General features: G+C 41.7%; 1 protein-coding gene across 3 annotated transcripts in view; it reads right to left on the minus strand.

Annotated features, from left to right (window-relative positions):
* rbks (ribokinase) overlaps positions 1 to 14,402 on the minus strand; it is a 44,807-nt gene that overhangs the window by 26,361 nt on the left and 4,044 nt on the right. For all 3 annotated transcript variants that reach the window (XM_039785271.1, XM_039785270.1, XM_039785269.1), the window contains exons 3-6: positions 8,199 to 8,331; positions 7,130 to 7,193; positions 6,661 to 6,723; positions 5,092 to 5,256 (exon numbers count right to left, since the gene is read on the minus strand). In XM_039785271.1, the coding sequence (XP_039641205.1) occupies positions 5,092 to 5,256; positions 6,661 to 6,723; positions 7,130 to 7,193; positions 8,199 to 8,331 (425 nt within the window). The remainder of the gene's footprint in view (positions 1 to 5,091; positions 5,257 to 6,660; positions 6,724 to 7,129; positions 7,194 to 8,198; positions 8,332 to 14,402) is intronic.

Consider the following 14,402-nt stretch of genomic DNA (forward strand, 5'->3'; position numbering starts at 1 on the left):
ATAGTGTGTGTGTGTGTGTGTGTGTGTGTGTGTCAACATGACGCTTATAACCCTTTATAGTATGTGTGTCTATGTGTGGGTGAGACGAGTTGTGACCCTTTCTCTATGTTCAGGAGCACAAGAGAGGGTGAGAGCCAGAGAGAGAGCAAGAGTGTTTGTCAGAAGTAATCCTCTGTACGTGTTGCACATCACTGTCTTATGCATATTCATGAGCACAGAGCATTAATGCATCTAATACCATGATTTCTGTGTATGTGTGAGGATAAGCCCAGCTTGACGAAGCGATTAATTCTGATATCTCTGTGTACAAAATAAAGCTTCATGCAAGTGTGTGTGCGTGTGTGTGTGTGTGTGTGTGTGTGTGTGTTTGTGAGTGAAATATATGTTCAGCGTTGGTGACATCAAAGTCTGTTGTGCAAAAGTGTGTGCCTAGTTGCTGAGTGTGTGTGTATGTGTGTGTTTGCGTGGGCACATAAGAGAGCAGCTGCGTGGGTTTGTGCAGGGCTTTGGCCACCTGGCGCTTTGAGGTGGATGCTGGGCTGCTCGCTAGAAAAAGTGGAAATAACGTCTCTCTCTCTCTCTCTCTTTCAACACACTCATACAGTATACTGTATGTATACCCACATGAGCCAAGGCCATGTCACCAAAACCTGATACAAGACTCTTTCTGAGTCCTCTTCTTCTCTCTCTCTCACTCTCTGTCAACCGAATTGCACCTCGGTTTCCATCACTTTGGTTTCCAAGACGAGTGCGAGATCTCTGAATTGTGATGCCTCAGTTTTGCATAAAAGGAGGGATCTCTGTCTCCCCCTTCGCCTGTTGTCAGCACTCTTTCACTACAAATGGATTCTTAAAGAATAAGGCTAGCGTTATTCTAGTTTTTTTTTGTTAACGGTTAACAAAAGCCATGACAAGAGCCAAGATGTTAGTCCGTCTCACAAAGTTTTCCAACTTCCCTACCCTGTCTGCGCCACTCAGTTCCACACCCATTGGTTCCTACTGAAGACGTAAATCTTTTAAGGAAATAATCACAAACCTTTTTGTGACCTTTTCTGAATTTGTATTCAGTATGTAAGCGATGCACAGTACAACTTTATAACAACACACATAAAACATCCTTGAGGTGCTCAGATTCATCAAATTTGGAACATTTAGAGTTCTGTGGCAATTGAGAAGACTCAATCTGCTGATGAGGACTGTGTGATACACTCCAGAACAGCTACAGAATAGACCCGGAAGTGAGATTTTTGAGGGTTTTGTCAATCTCAAATATAGAGTTTCATTTAATTTTAAGGTTCAACAAATTCCTCTACCAGCTAGGCACTGTTGTTTTTAGGAAGTTGCATTTATTTGGTACTATTTTCAGCTGCTTATTAACACATTTGGTGCTCAACTCTTCAGCAGCAAGGCGGTGTATGTGGGATTGACTCAAAATGAACTGCAGTGCGAGTGTTCATGGCAATGAAGGAACGAGTCACCCAGTGCAACAGTGTGGCTCCTTGATGTGTTTTTAATAGTTTTTGGACAACAATGGTGCTCTATGGCCCTTGTTAGTAGGTTTTGGTCTTTTCCTGGGATCTTTTGATATGAGAATGGATGATTAGCTCAGCTTCAGAGGCTATATCGTTTGGAAGTTCAATTTAGTGAAGACCCCTTTTAAGCTATCTTTTCTCCTTGGGCTGTCTAAGAGTGCCTAAAAGATGTTTCTTTTCTGTGATCATTTTGTTCTCCTTTGCACAGCTGTACTGTGGACTGAAAATGAAAAAAAATCCTGATTAATGCATCCATATATTTACACTATTATAAATATCTCGCCCTGCTTTTTACAACTCACTCCCTCTCTTCCTATCAGAAGAGGAATCTGCTGTTTTTCCAACATCCCCTCGTCACATTTTTCCAATTTTCTTCCAAATCTCGTGCACATCGAACATATGATACAAATTAAGCACAACAATGGGACGTGCCGACTATGGAAGCCTGACGGTGCTACTAATGGGAATAACTGTCATAGGAGTACTTTGGCTGCATTAACAGACAACCATCAGTCAGTTAGTGAAGCACGAACCACATACTGTATGCCATGTAAACAGGATAAATAAAGTAACAATCATGTAAAAGGCACACTCATGCTGTACTCAGACTATTGTTAATAATCATATTATTTGAAGCCGGGGACAGAACTGACAGAACAATGCTGTCTTCCACTATCTGCTCCCTTATTTGCCATCTGTGGCGCGATCGCAGTGTTTGCGTCAAGCGTGTCACTTCGATTCTGATGTCAAATGCATAGGCCTGATGCTCATGAAGTATACATACAATGAGACAGCTGAGGATGGAAGCCTATCAGTATGCACGCAGGAGCAGCTTGTGTGAAATCCCTAATACAGTAATGCATGAAGGGATTTGCCTCTCTGATGCAACGAGCTGCTACTGTGGACGTCACATTAACTGGTGTGTCCATCTCAGGTTGCTTTGTTTTGCTCTCCAGGTGTTAGTCCAACTACACAAACCACTCCAGCACACGCACACGCACACGCACACACACACACTCACACACACACACACACACACACACACACACACACACACACACACACACACACACACACACACACAGACACACACACACAGCTGCTGAGACAGATGTGGTAATCCTGGGATGTGTGCATACTGAGTCACGTCTGGCAGGAGAATGTGTGCGTGCGTGTGTGTGTGTGTGTGTCATGACTCTGGGCTTTTTTGCACAGAGGTTCAAAGTCTGGTTGCACATGTGCTGGAAGAGCAGCCAGAAGAGTTCAGAAAGTACAGAAATACAGCAGTTTGTTGCTGTGGTTGATTTAAGATGAAAGGTGGATGACAAACAAGGGCAGAGGGAAAACAGGGTAAGAAAGCGATCCCTCACACACTCTTACATGCATGCACACACACACACACACACACACACAAAACAAATGAGTCATCAGTGAGTATGTGAAAGGGCTTTAAGAGGCTCTAATTGCATCTGGTGTGAAATATAAAAGCGGCTTCTTGCTCGAACAAGGAAGAGGGGGAGGAAGACGGAAGAGTCAAACTATACAACTCCTACTATTTCCTCAGTTCTTAGGATTTCATTTTAATTCCATTACCTTCTCAATATTAAATGGTAGATGGCAATAAAGTATGCGTACACATATGTATAGCTCTTAAAGAATTACACACAAGCAGAACAAACTCTTCTTGTTAGGTTAAGTGTTTCTGAGAACTGGCATGCACAGTACGTGTGGCTCGATGGTGACATTTGCGTAATTTGAGCGCCGCTTCACCCCCGCGGTATTAAATCCTCGCCGCCAAACCCATTAACACCCATTCTCTCCAGAGAACTCCATTTGCGCAGAGCTCTGGTGCGGCGGCATCGAGGTAGCATCTTTGCCAAGCGTCTTCGTTCGCCTTGCCACATGCAGAGCCTAACCCCATGGTACGGCAGACACGGTGAGGAGGAGGGGAGGGCGGGGGAGGGGCTCTGGGTAAGAGGGTGGCGCTCGGCGAGGCCATCTGGGTGTCCCATCTGCAACACGGTTATGGCTGCGACTCTTTCGTTCTGGCAGCCTGCAGCGAGCGATTACCAGCGACAGGCCCTGATGACAGGGGCGAGAGGCTCCCCAGACGTCGCGAATGACGCGGAGGCCTGCTAATAATAGGACGCTGTTGAAGATGATGAGCTCAGTAACCTGGTTATCACCAATAAGGTGGAGGGAGGAAGGGGACAGAGGGAGGTGGCAGTCTAAAAAAAAAAAAAGGTTTTGTTTATGCAGGACAACATGTATCCTGTTGTGTGTACAGCTATAGAATGTGAGCAGCAGGCCTTCGTCAAACATAAATTACATTTATCCACTTCTTGCACTTCACTTGATACAGCGATACGAGTCCGCGGAAATGTGGAATACGAACAGAACATGCACATGACTGATTCAGACAGATCCTCTCGCGCTCTACTGTATTATTCTGTGGTTTGAGAAGTTTCAATGGACATTTTGATACTTTCTTGGACACAGTTTCTTCCTCTGTCACTACTAGGATCCATTCTAACACCATGCATACACATCGACCACAGCCCTCATTCTCATTTAGGAGCCAACATTTTATAGTCCCTATCAAGCCAACACGGGGTGAGTGTTTCGAAAGAAAGACTTGGTTGGCGTATTACTTTAAGGTAGAATGTGATCTAAATGTAAACAAAAACTAAATTTAATGATGCTCTTTAGGGTTTGTTTAAAAGATAAAGAAGAAGCAATTATGATCAGTTGAAAAAAAAAATTTAAATCTAAAAATTACCTGTAACTTCTATGGTCAAACAAAGGAGTAAGTGAGCCTTGAGAGACCATGGTTATCACAGTTGGTGAAAAATAAACACAGTTAACCCTTGTGTTGTCCTCGGGTCAAATTTGACCCATTTTCAAAGATTTTGAGAACAGAAATATGGGTTTCTTTCAACCAAATTGCCCAAATATAACAACGGTGGTGTGGATGTACCAACATTTTAACAAATTAATAATTACTTCCATTGAATTTTGGGTGTGTTGGTGTTATTACATTTTTATAGCATTTGAAAAAATGATTTAAATGGTTTCAAAACAGTATCCTGAAACTAAACTTTGAAATTCTGTGAGCCCCTCAACATCCTCAGATCTTTACTATTAGTCCAAATAATTCATAATTTCTGCTTTTTTTTTTAAACTAAAACATTTTGGTATAATGTCATATAAATTAGGTTTATTGACCATGAATTTTTAAAAAGTGTCGGAAAAAGCGACAACTTTTTAAAAAGTGACAACTTTTTAAAAAGCGTCAGAAGCATCGAAAAAGGGTGTTACAATTTTTTTTGACCCAGAAGGACAAGTTCTTGGTCGACAGGAAGACAACACAAGGGTTAATATAATGCAAAAGTAACCCCTGTTCTGTATTATATAAGAGTGACATTATTATACTTTTTCAAACTCATACATCTATACTTTTTAAGAATACATAATTTTCTCTCTGACTTCAGAGGAACCTGCACATGTGCTGTGGACACACCATCATCACATACTGTACAGTACTCTAACACTGACTGACCTTTGTTCTCCTGAGCCATGCGTAGTGCCTGCAAGGATGTCTGCGGGCTGACCTCCAGCTGGCACACCAGAACTTTTGCATGACTGATGGCTGGAAGAGCTTTCTGCAGCTCCTCACTGCCCAGCAGCATGTTGGCACCAGCCACGATCACGATGGCATTCTCACCTGGACACCAAAAGAGACGTGTAAGGATACAACAGCCACTGTATGATGACTTTGAGAATCCATGAAACCTCTCTAGTCCATGAATAGGGATGCATTGGGGATATGTGATGTAAGAAACTGTGGTGACTCACTGTACATTATATGTTTTCCCATTTTTTACATGTATACACTATGTCAGAAGGGCAATCTACCAAATGGCATTTGGCGTGAAAATGTACAGTGTCAAACAGGGCGTCAATAGTGTAGTTCCATCAAAATTGTCATGCCTTATTAACCCTTTAATAGGGGTGGGGGGAAAAATCGATACAGCATAGTATCGTGATATTTTTCATGGCAATACTGTATCGATACACAGACGCCAAGTATCGATCTTTTATGATATATGTCTTGGTCAGTTTGTCTGCTTGACAATCACATTTTGCACCAATACAATTGAAGTGAGATGAACAAACAAAGAAATTTATCTTTTTAGATAAAACAGATGTTGACAAAATTGTCCTTTCGGGACATCATTTGAAACTGGGAAAAATCTGAAGTTGGAAAAAAGGTAATACATTGCAATATATTGCAGAATATTGCAATATGTTTAAAATCGCAATAATATCGTATCGTGACATAAGTATCGGGATGATATCGTATCATGAGGCCTCTGGTGATTCCCACCCCTACCCTTTAAGCATATACTCAATTTGTCATCACATTGTAACCTTCAAAATACTTTAAATAAGCCCAAGTTTAAACACAGAAACCCTAATGTTTTGATATGCATTGGTCTGTTTTTTTCATCTTGAGCATTTCTTTTCATCACTTTAGGAAATAGCTGAACACATTTGAATGAATTGACCTTTTCACACTGATGCAAAATGACATGTGCACATTGTTTTATGGGTGACACTTTCTGAATTGCAATCTCGCAATTAACCCCTTTCAGTCAGACCTCTTTCTTCTTCCAAAAACACTTCACTGTAAATGACGTCTGCGGATGTACTTCTTGACTATGTTAAATGGTAAAAAAAGGGATTCAAATCCAAGAGGGCATCCACATATCATGGGAGTTCACCTGACTGTTTTTGCTACACGACAGTAATTGTTCTCCATGTGGATTCTCAGCATGGCGTGTGTGTGTTTGTGTGTGTGTGTGTGTGTGTGTGTGTATCCGGTGACTATGGTCACTTGAACAGTGGTGAGTCGATGGCTGAACTAAATGCATGGGCATACAGTGTGTGTGTGTGTGTGTGTGTGTGTGTGTGTGTGTGTGTGTGTGTGTGTGTGCTTGTGTGTAGAAGTGAGAAAGAGTGTGCCGATAGCACACATGCAATTTTGGTTGTGCATGTATGAGGCCATTTCTACAACTCAAAGCTTGTTGAACAGAGCAGGGTGCTGGCTTGTGGCAAAAGCGTTTACCTGCATCGTTGACAATGATGGAGGCAGCTCCTGTGGCTGCGTCAGAGGTCTGCCCTACAAAGTCTGAGACAGAGGGGAATGCGAAAGGTGCAAAACACAAGGTTGAAAGCATTTCTTTCATCAAACACTTCTCTGAAAAACCCAAAATGTCACCATAGTAACCACTACTAATTGCTTACAACGCATTTGGCCCAATTTTATGGCTAAAAAGAGACAGCCCACAAACATCTGGAGTCTGATATGCGCACTGAGCCCATCTTTTAAAAAGCAACTTGTATCCAAGTGGTTTAACAACCATTGGCCATACCAATAGAGAAACCTTCCAGTATATCAAAAAGCCTTGAGTAACTAAAAATAAATGACAAGAAGGATTGCTCTAAATGTGAACTTTTTGACATGCAACATGAAAATGGCAACCAATATGGCATGTACAGTAATGCAAAAAAATTTAATGCAAAAAAAACGGTACCTGTGTGTACACCGTGGTCCTTGAAATTCCGAATGTAATTGTCTCCAAAGAAGTCTTTACCAACCTAGAAAAGATTGAAGGCAAAACGATTACAACAAAGAGAGTGTCAGCGGGGTCAGACTTGGTTAGCGGCAACTTTTGAAAAGTGGTATACTCAAACCTCAGTTGGGTTGGATTTTCGTGTGCCCTGCCAGCATACTGGCATGGTGCCGCCGCCGAAAATGTGCAAAAACGAACACACAAAGTCAACAAACGCACACGCGCAAACACACGGCCAGCTGCGCCAAGCCTTGAAGACACGTTAACCCCGCCTTCACGCCTCTTCATGCCCACCTCGCTTTCGTTTTCTTTCCCTCCTTCCCCTCTTTCCCTGAACCGCATAGGGATGTCCACATCTGTAGCTACTTTGGGTTGTAGAAGGGGTCCCCACCTTGCCCCGAGGCGCCTACTTCGAACCCACGCTTTCCAAAAAAACGTGCCAAAACTCGGGCACTTCTAGCTGCCTTGGATAATGGGTTGGGCTGGTATTGGCTGCTTGGCCCCATTCTCTGTGAAGAGCGGCCTTTCGTCTTGGATGTTTTTGACAAGCCCGGATGTCTATTTTTGGGTTCTCCCCATGCCCGGAGAGCTCCTCCCGCACTGGGTTGTTATCGATCGGGCCTCTTTGTTCTGACAGAGGTGGCGCTTCGGTGCTTTAGTGCTCAGGTTGAAAGGCCACGCTGAGCTTACTGATTGGAGACTCTGGGTTGTATGGTATGGGAATAGGCTTGTTTGAAGCCACGCAAGCGTGGGTGGGCGTATGCATGCGGCATAGTATTGATCAAGAGAAAATGAGGCATGGAGAGTTGATGCGGTGAAATGACTTAACTGTGAACGAAGCTATAAGGTTTTTTCGGAGTTGTTAACTAGTTGGTGGATTATGGTAGCTGATTATTTGTCCTGAGTAAGACGTAGATGAGCCAAACATTGGACAAGCAAAAGAACTTGATCATGCTAGGATCAAAACTGACACTGTGAACAGACTCTACAGCGCAGCAGCGTATGCAAACGGGTTTTTTGAGTGTCATACCTTGCAGACCATAGCGGTTTTGGCCCCCAGTCTTGCAGCCTGTATGCACTGGTTGGCCCCTTTCCCTCCAAAGCCAATGAAGAACTTGTGACCATGGATGGTTTCCCCGGCTTTGGGTAGCCTTGGCGCCTGGCTGAGAGAAAAAATAAGGAAATGAGCACAATTTTATGGAGTACACATTCAAAATAACCTCACTGGATTTGGAGGATGAAAAGTTAGGAATCAGAAATGGTTTATTGCAAAGTATGTTTGTACATACAATGAATATACAAGGAATTTGAATTGGTAATGATTTGGTGCATAACAATGAACACAGTGCAAAAGAATAAAGACATAATATAAAATAAAAAATATGAAAATTTACAAAGGAGTCCCCTCCTTAACAAAATGTTCTGCTTTGCTTCTTCCACCTCAAAAGTTTTTAAATGCTCCATCAAACTTTGAAAAAAACTCAGTTTTATTTGGCACTGTGAGTTCTTCTGTGAGTTGAAACCAAGGAGTAAGGGAAGATGTCAAAATGTGAAGATAACCCTACAGGGCTGAATCTTTTCCTGGTAAAGCTATGTATTTATCACTGGAAAATATGCAAAAACACACAAAAAATTGGTTTCTGGGTAGTCTTGCGGTTATATCTTTTGGTCTTGCAATCATTACACACACACACACACAAACACACACACACACACACATGCACACACACACACACACACACCAGTTTCCATACTTAAACACAACAGCAGTAATAAAACACAGACAGAACATGGAGTTTGCAATTGCCTCATCGCTCTAAAAAGCACTATTTAACCAAGACATTTAGTCAGATATGCCTATGCAAGTGCCTTCACATTTATAAATGATGCAACCAGTAAAACCCATAGATGTCTCAACTTGACACTGTCCGCACCAGTAATGCCTGACTCACCAGGGTTGGGTAAAGTCCTGCCCATCCCCTCAAGTTTGATATGCCACAGGTGGGTGCCCTCAGGAGGAGCTGTCTGTTCCCTGATTCCTCCAATCACGGGAGTCAGAGTGGGTGGTGAGTAACATGGGGGAGAGACAACAGACAGCTCCATACTGTACGTCAGGATGCTGTGGTCTGGCCCCGGGCCCGCACTGCCCAGGGCCAAAGGGTTTGCGGATGGCAAAATGTTGTCATAAACTTGTTTTTCACCCTGTTGTTGCTCTTTTTTTATGTGTGTGTGTGTGTGTGTTTGTGGCAGGTGTGCTATTACAGTAAGCTCACTCAATCCCAGGATTTCCAGTAACTGAGACGCTGGTGGCAAACACTGGAGGTTGCTATAAATGCTGCTGTTTTTGCACCGGCGTGTGAAAACACTAAAATGCCCAAAGCTATAACAGGATGTAGGGTCAGTGAGACTAAAATGTGGTGAGAAGGATATGGAACAAAGGTTGAACACATGTAAATACACACACACACACACACACACACACACACACACACACACACACACACACACACACACACACACACACACACACACACACACACACACACACACACAATTCTACTTTTAATATTCATAATACGCTGGAATATGCTACTGATGCAAGTTTAATACATTTTATTACTTTCCTTTGTTATTATCTTTGTTACAGCTCTGTGACTCTTGGTGAAAAAAGTAGTGCCTTCACATGGACTCCAATCTACACATTTGGGAGAGAATCTTTTATAATGGTAACGAACTACTTCCATGTAATTAATAAAGTGATCTTGCTCAATGCATGTCTATCATAAAGAAAAAAAAAAGAGTTTGATCCCACTGTCATATCTTTATGGTAAATATGACTACCGCCAGTAGCCGGTTAGCTTAGCACAAAGACTGGAAACTGCTAGCCTGGCCCTGTCCAAAAGTAACAAAGCCATGCAGCACATCTTAAAGCTCACTGATTAACACATTATATATTTGATCAAACTCCAGGAAGAGTGGACAAGAAATGGTTTGACAAATAACCATATTTGTGCTAAGCTAAGCTAACTGGCTGCTGGCGGTGGTTTCTACTTTAGCGTACACATATGAGAGTGGTATTGATCTTCTCAACAAACTCTTGGAAGGAAAGCAAATGAACAAATTTCCTAGAATGTACCATTGGGCTCTGTACCATTTGATTAGTTGGTGTTTGGCCTCCCTGAAATCACTGGGCTATGTTGGTCATTGTTACATATACAACTTCTATGTCTCCTATCTTACATTTGAGGGACGACTTTTGGTGGACATTTAAACAAATGTTTGAGTATAGGGTCAGATCTGAAATATGCCAGTGTTGCTTGGAATATTTCTGTACGCTAAAAATGAAGCTAGAGCCCAGAGACAGTTAAGCCTGAGCTGAGCTAAGACTGGAAACAACAGCTAGCCTGGCCTACCAACACCTCTTAGCAATTACCAAAATACATCCTGTTCGTTTAATGCATAAACAAACAGAAATGTGAAAAAACTATGCTATAATCTAATTGTGGCTGTAGTTTAACACTAGACAATGCATACATCTTCTCATACAACGATCAGCAAGACAGCAACTAAGCGTATTACCTAAAATGTCAAACAATTTCTTTTTATGACGTTTTTTTAGAATTTAAACCTACAGTAGTAGCCTACTGAATACTTCACGGAGCACATGCGAATATTTTCTGTTAGGATTGTCCTCTTAATGACAAACTTCTTAAGTTGTTTGGCTGAAGAAGATGATGACAACCATTTGTGGTGGATAGTTCTACTTAATGTAGTAGTTTATTCTAGTTCCCCTGCTTGTCTTTACTTCTTTCTTTGGTGGAGTGCATGATGCTGGTAAACTGACTGACAGGAAGGTCTTTTCGTCAGGTGTAGATGCTGAAAGGAGAAGCATCTGTGTCCATCATACCCAGGTCACTAACACGTTTTTATGGATCCCACGCAACTTCTAGGCAAGTCCCGCGCTACGAAGCAGCCCGGTTGGTTGGGGTTAGGCATTGACCTTGAGTAGTTTAAGGTTAGGATAGTCGACTGGTCAGGGGATAGGACCTGAACAAATCGGGTTACGTTACCTTGCGTAAGCATGGACACCTGGCCAATAGTGGCGTGTGAATGGTATTGAGGGGCTGGTCTCGCCTAGAAGTTGCGTGGGTTCCATAATAACGCATCACTACGCAATGTTCTGCCTTCCTATTTTATAAAAGTTCCCAGGAAACTGATATGTTATGTTTCATATTTGATCTTTACATTGTGATAAATAATAAACACAATCTTTGTAGAAAAAAACATAGCATTTGGCTGACAGCCACCTAAAGCCGGATTACTGACAGGTAAGATAAACAGATTTCCAAATTCTTAAATAAACCCACCCACGCCTCTCCATGCCCAGAGATACACTTGGCTATTGTTGTCTGTGGTGAGTGCACCAAACAAACAGGGCAGTTATGTGCTAAAGTGCAACCTCAGTGCGTTTTCTCCCATGGAACCAAAAGGCCAAAGCAGGTGTTCAGTGACGTGAAGTGTTTGCTTTGAGGCTGGCGCTCATTTCCCTCTCCTCTGTCTCTATTAAACAATTCCTCAGCTGTTGGTGAGCAACAGGGGGAAGTAGACTTGGACAAAAACAAATTGAAATGCTGTTTTCCAAAGTTTGAGAGCTTGTATTTCCAGTTCCAAACCCAACCTCCACAGTGAACTTACCACTTGCAAAATAAGATACACGGAGCTCAAGCTTTTGCTTGTATTAATCAAAATGTCAAGTAATTACTGAATGATGAGTACTACTATATGGTTGTACTAAACATAGAAGCCATTTTAAATGAAGCGTGGTAACCTTCAGCTTATGTTGTGTCTCAGAAAAGAAGCTTTTCAAGCCTATGAGAGGAGACATTTTGGTTCTCATCTTGTTTAATTTCCCTTGTCCACAAAGGTCCCTTTAGTGGAAGTTTCAGTACATCAGGACAAGGTGAAGGGACTTAACAATAAACTGGTTGGGAAAAGACAGCATACTTTACATGGACACGGTAAGCTGCTTTGCTAACAAGAGGTGCAGTGTTGAAGTAGGACGTGGGCGTTTATTTTTGTGTGGTCAGACCATTTGTTTTTATTCAGTCCGTGGTCAGAAACGGCCTATAACTGTGGATATAATAAGCCACTTATCAACCTATTCTGTGTCTGAAATGGTTGTTGCATTTTTTTCACATTTACATAAAAGGTCAGCAGGCAGATATTTAACACAGCGTATGGTATATAGAACAATTCTACTGCATAATAAATATAAAGCAATGGAGAAAATTTGAAAAATGAGTTAAAACTTTGAGTAACTTTTTTCAAACACATGTTAACAGTGTGTGTCCACGGAGTTAAAAACAAAATGCACAAGGAAGGGGTGAAGTGGGTGAGAATTACGAATCAGTAGATTTTTGCTTTAAAATTATTAAACGATTAGTCAGTTATCAAAATTGTCGATTTTCTGCCAATCGACTTACCGACTAATTCCCTAATTGTCAGTAATCACAATAAAAACATTAGATCAAGGTGTGTTTACTATGCTTTGGGAGAAACAATCCTGTGGCATATCGTGGATCTGCTCTATAATTTAGGGAAACTCATATTTCACTGAGCAGGTGATAAGTGTGTCCACTCAGTAAACTGAGGCAGTAGGGGGCACTGTATGGCTTTGACAATGGGTTAAAAGCCTGAGAGGCTCTGCTGCTCCTCCTCTTTGTGCACCGCAGACAGTAGACATCCAACATAACCTTTTACTACCAAACAAAAATCTGTAAAAAAAGGAGCATAGTATATCTACAGCCTGACTTATACATTTATAACAAAACACCATCGAGTTCTGTGTTACACTTGTGTTTGTATGGCAAGCAGAAGCGGAGAGAAACAGTACACTCAGAGTGTAATGCGTGTGTGTGTGTGTGTGTGTGTGTGTGTACGTGCGTGCGTGTGCCTCCTCTGTCTGTCAGTCAATTGTACTGCCACCCAAACACTGGCTGTTCAAGACAACTGGATTTCTAACTTCAAAGCCATGCATATCACTTTGAAGGGCTGCAAGTATTCCAACTACCCTCCCCTATCCACATTCTGACCCCCATCCAAAAAGCCCCAACTCCACACCCACACACGCACACACACCCACACACATACATACACTCACTTAAAAAACAGGCCATTTCCCGTTAGCTTATTAGGGTCTTAATTGACAACGCCTGCCCTTCAAAGCACAAAGTCACTAGTTGAATTGCTAATGAGCAACAAAATAAATACTTGCCCCCAAAAAAAGCAGTAGGAGAAGGCATATGTTTTTGATAAGTTGGAACTTTTGAGTGACAATGAAAATGTGACAACTTGAATTGGAGTGTGCAACTCGCTAGAATGCCATGAAACTTTTCTCCCAAAGGCACATATTGTGGTTGTTTATTTACAGTAGATCTCCACTCGCTGGCAGCCAGGTGACAGTTACTTTCCCTGGGTTTCACATAAAAATATATTTATGTATAATACATGCTGTATGATAAAACTGTCCCGTAAGCACAAACTACACGCTTCTTTGCGCTGACAAGAAGACATTTCGGTGGCTGGAGCCCATGAAGACTTGACATTATACTGTGTTTACTTTATGCCATCTTTTGGGATTGTGTCATTCCTCACAAAAGGTTATGGTAAATGAGAGTGACAAATTGTTTTCAACTAACCCATTGTGCTGGAGTTGATGACTAATGATTTGTGGGAATGGATCCTACTTGGCTCAACCAATCTCACCACGTATGAGGATGATGCAACACTTGACGTTTTAGTAAGCAGTAATTATACCAGATCATCTGCACTCTTTGATTCTTTTGAACCAGAATCTGATTTACCTTGGGATAGTTACACCTGCATCAACTGCCAATGAGTTGATTAACCTTTGTGTTGTCTTCCTGTCGACCATGCACCCCCGCTCTGTTTTGTCTGTTTATGTAGTAAAATTATCACCCAATTCTGTGTTACGGCTACTTCATTCCAACTTATTACCTCTAGTTTTACACTTGTTTTTTGGAATTCATGGTCAATAAACTTCATTTGTATGAAATCTTACCTTATTTCTGAGTTAAAAAAGCTGAAATTTTGAATAGTTACCATAAGAGGAATGTATGTTGATGGGTTATCACAGACTGTCAAAGTTTTGTTTATACTGTTTTGAAAGAATTTTATTATTTTTTAAATGTTATTTTTGGGCAATGTGGTTGAA

This window comes from Perca fluviatilis, chromosome 20, assembly GCF_010015445.1.
Source record: "Perca fluviatilis chromosome 20, GENO_Pfluv_1.0, whole genome shotgun sequence".
Lineage (NCBI taxonomy): Eukaryota > Metazoa > Chordata > Actinopteri > Perciformes > Percidae > Perca > Perca fluviatilis.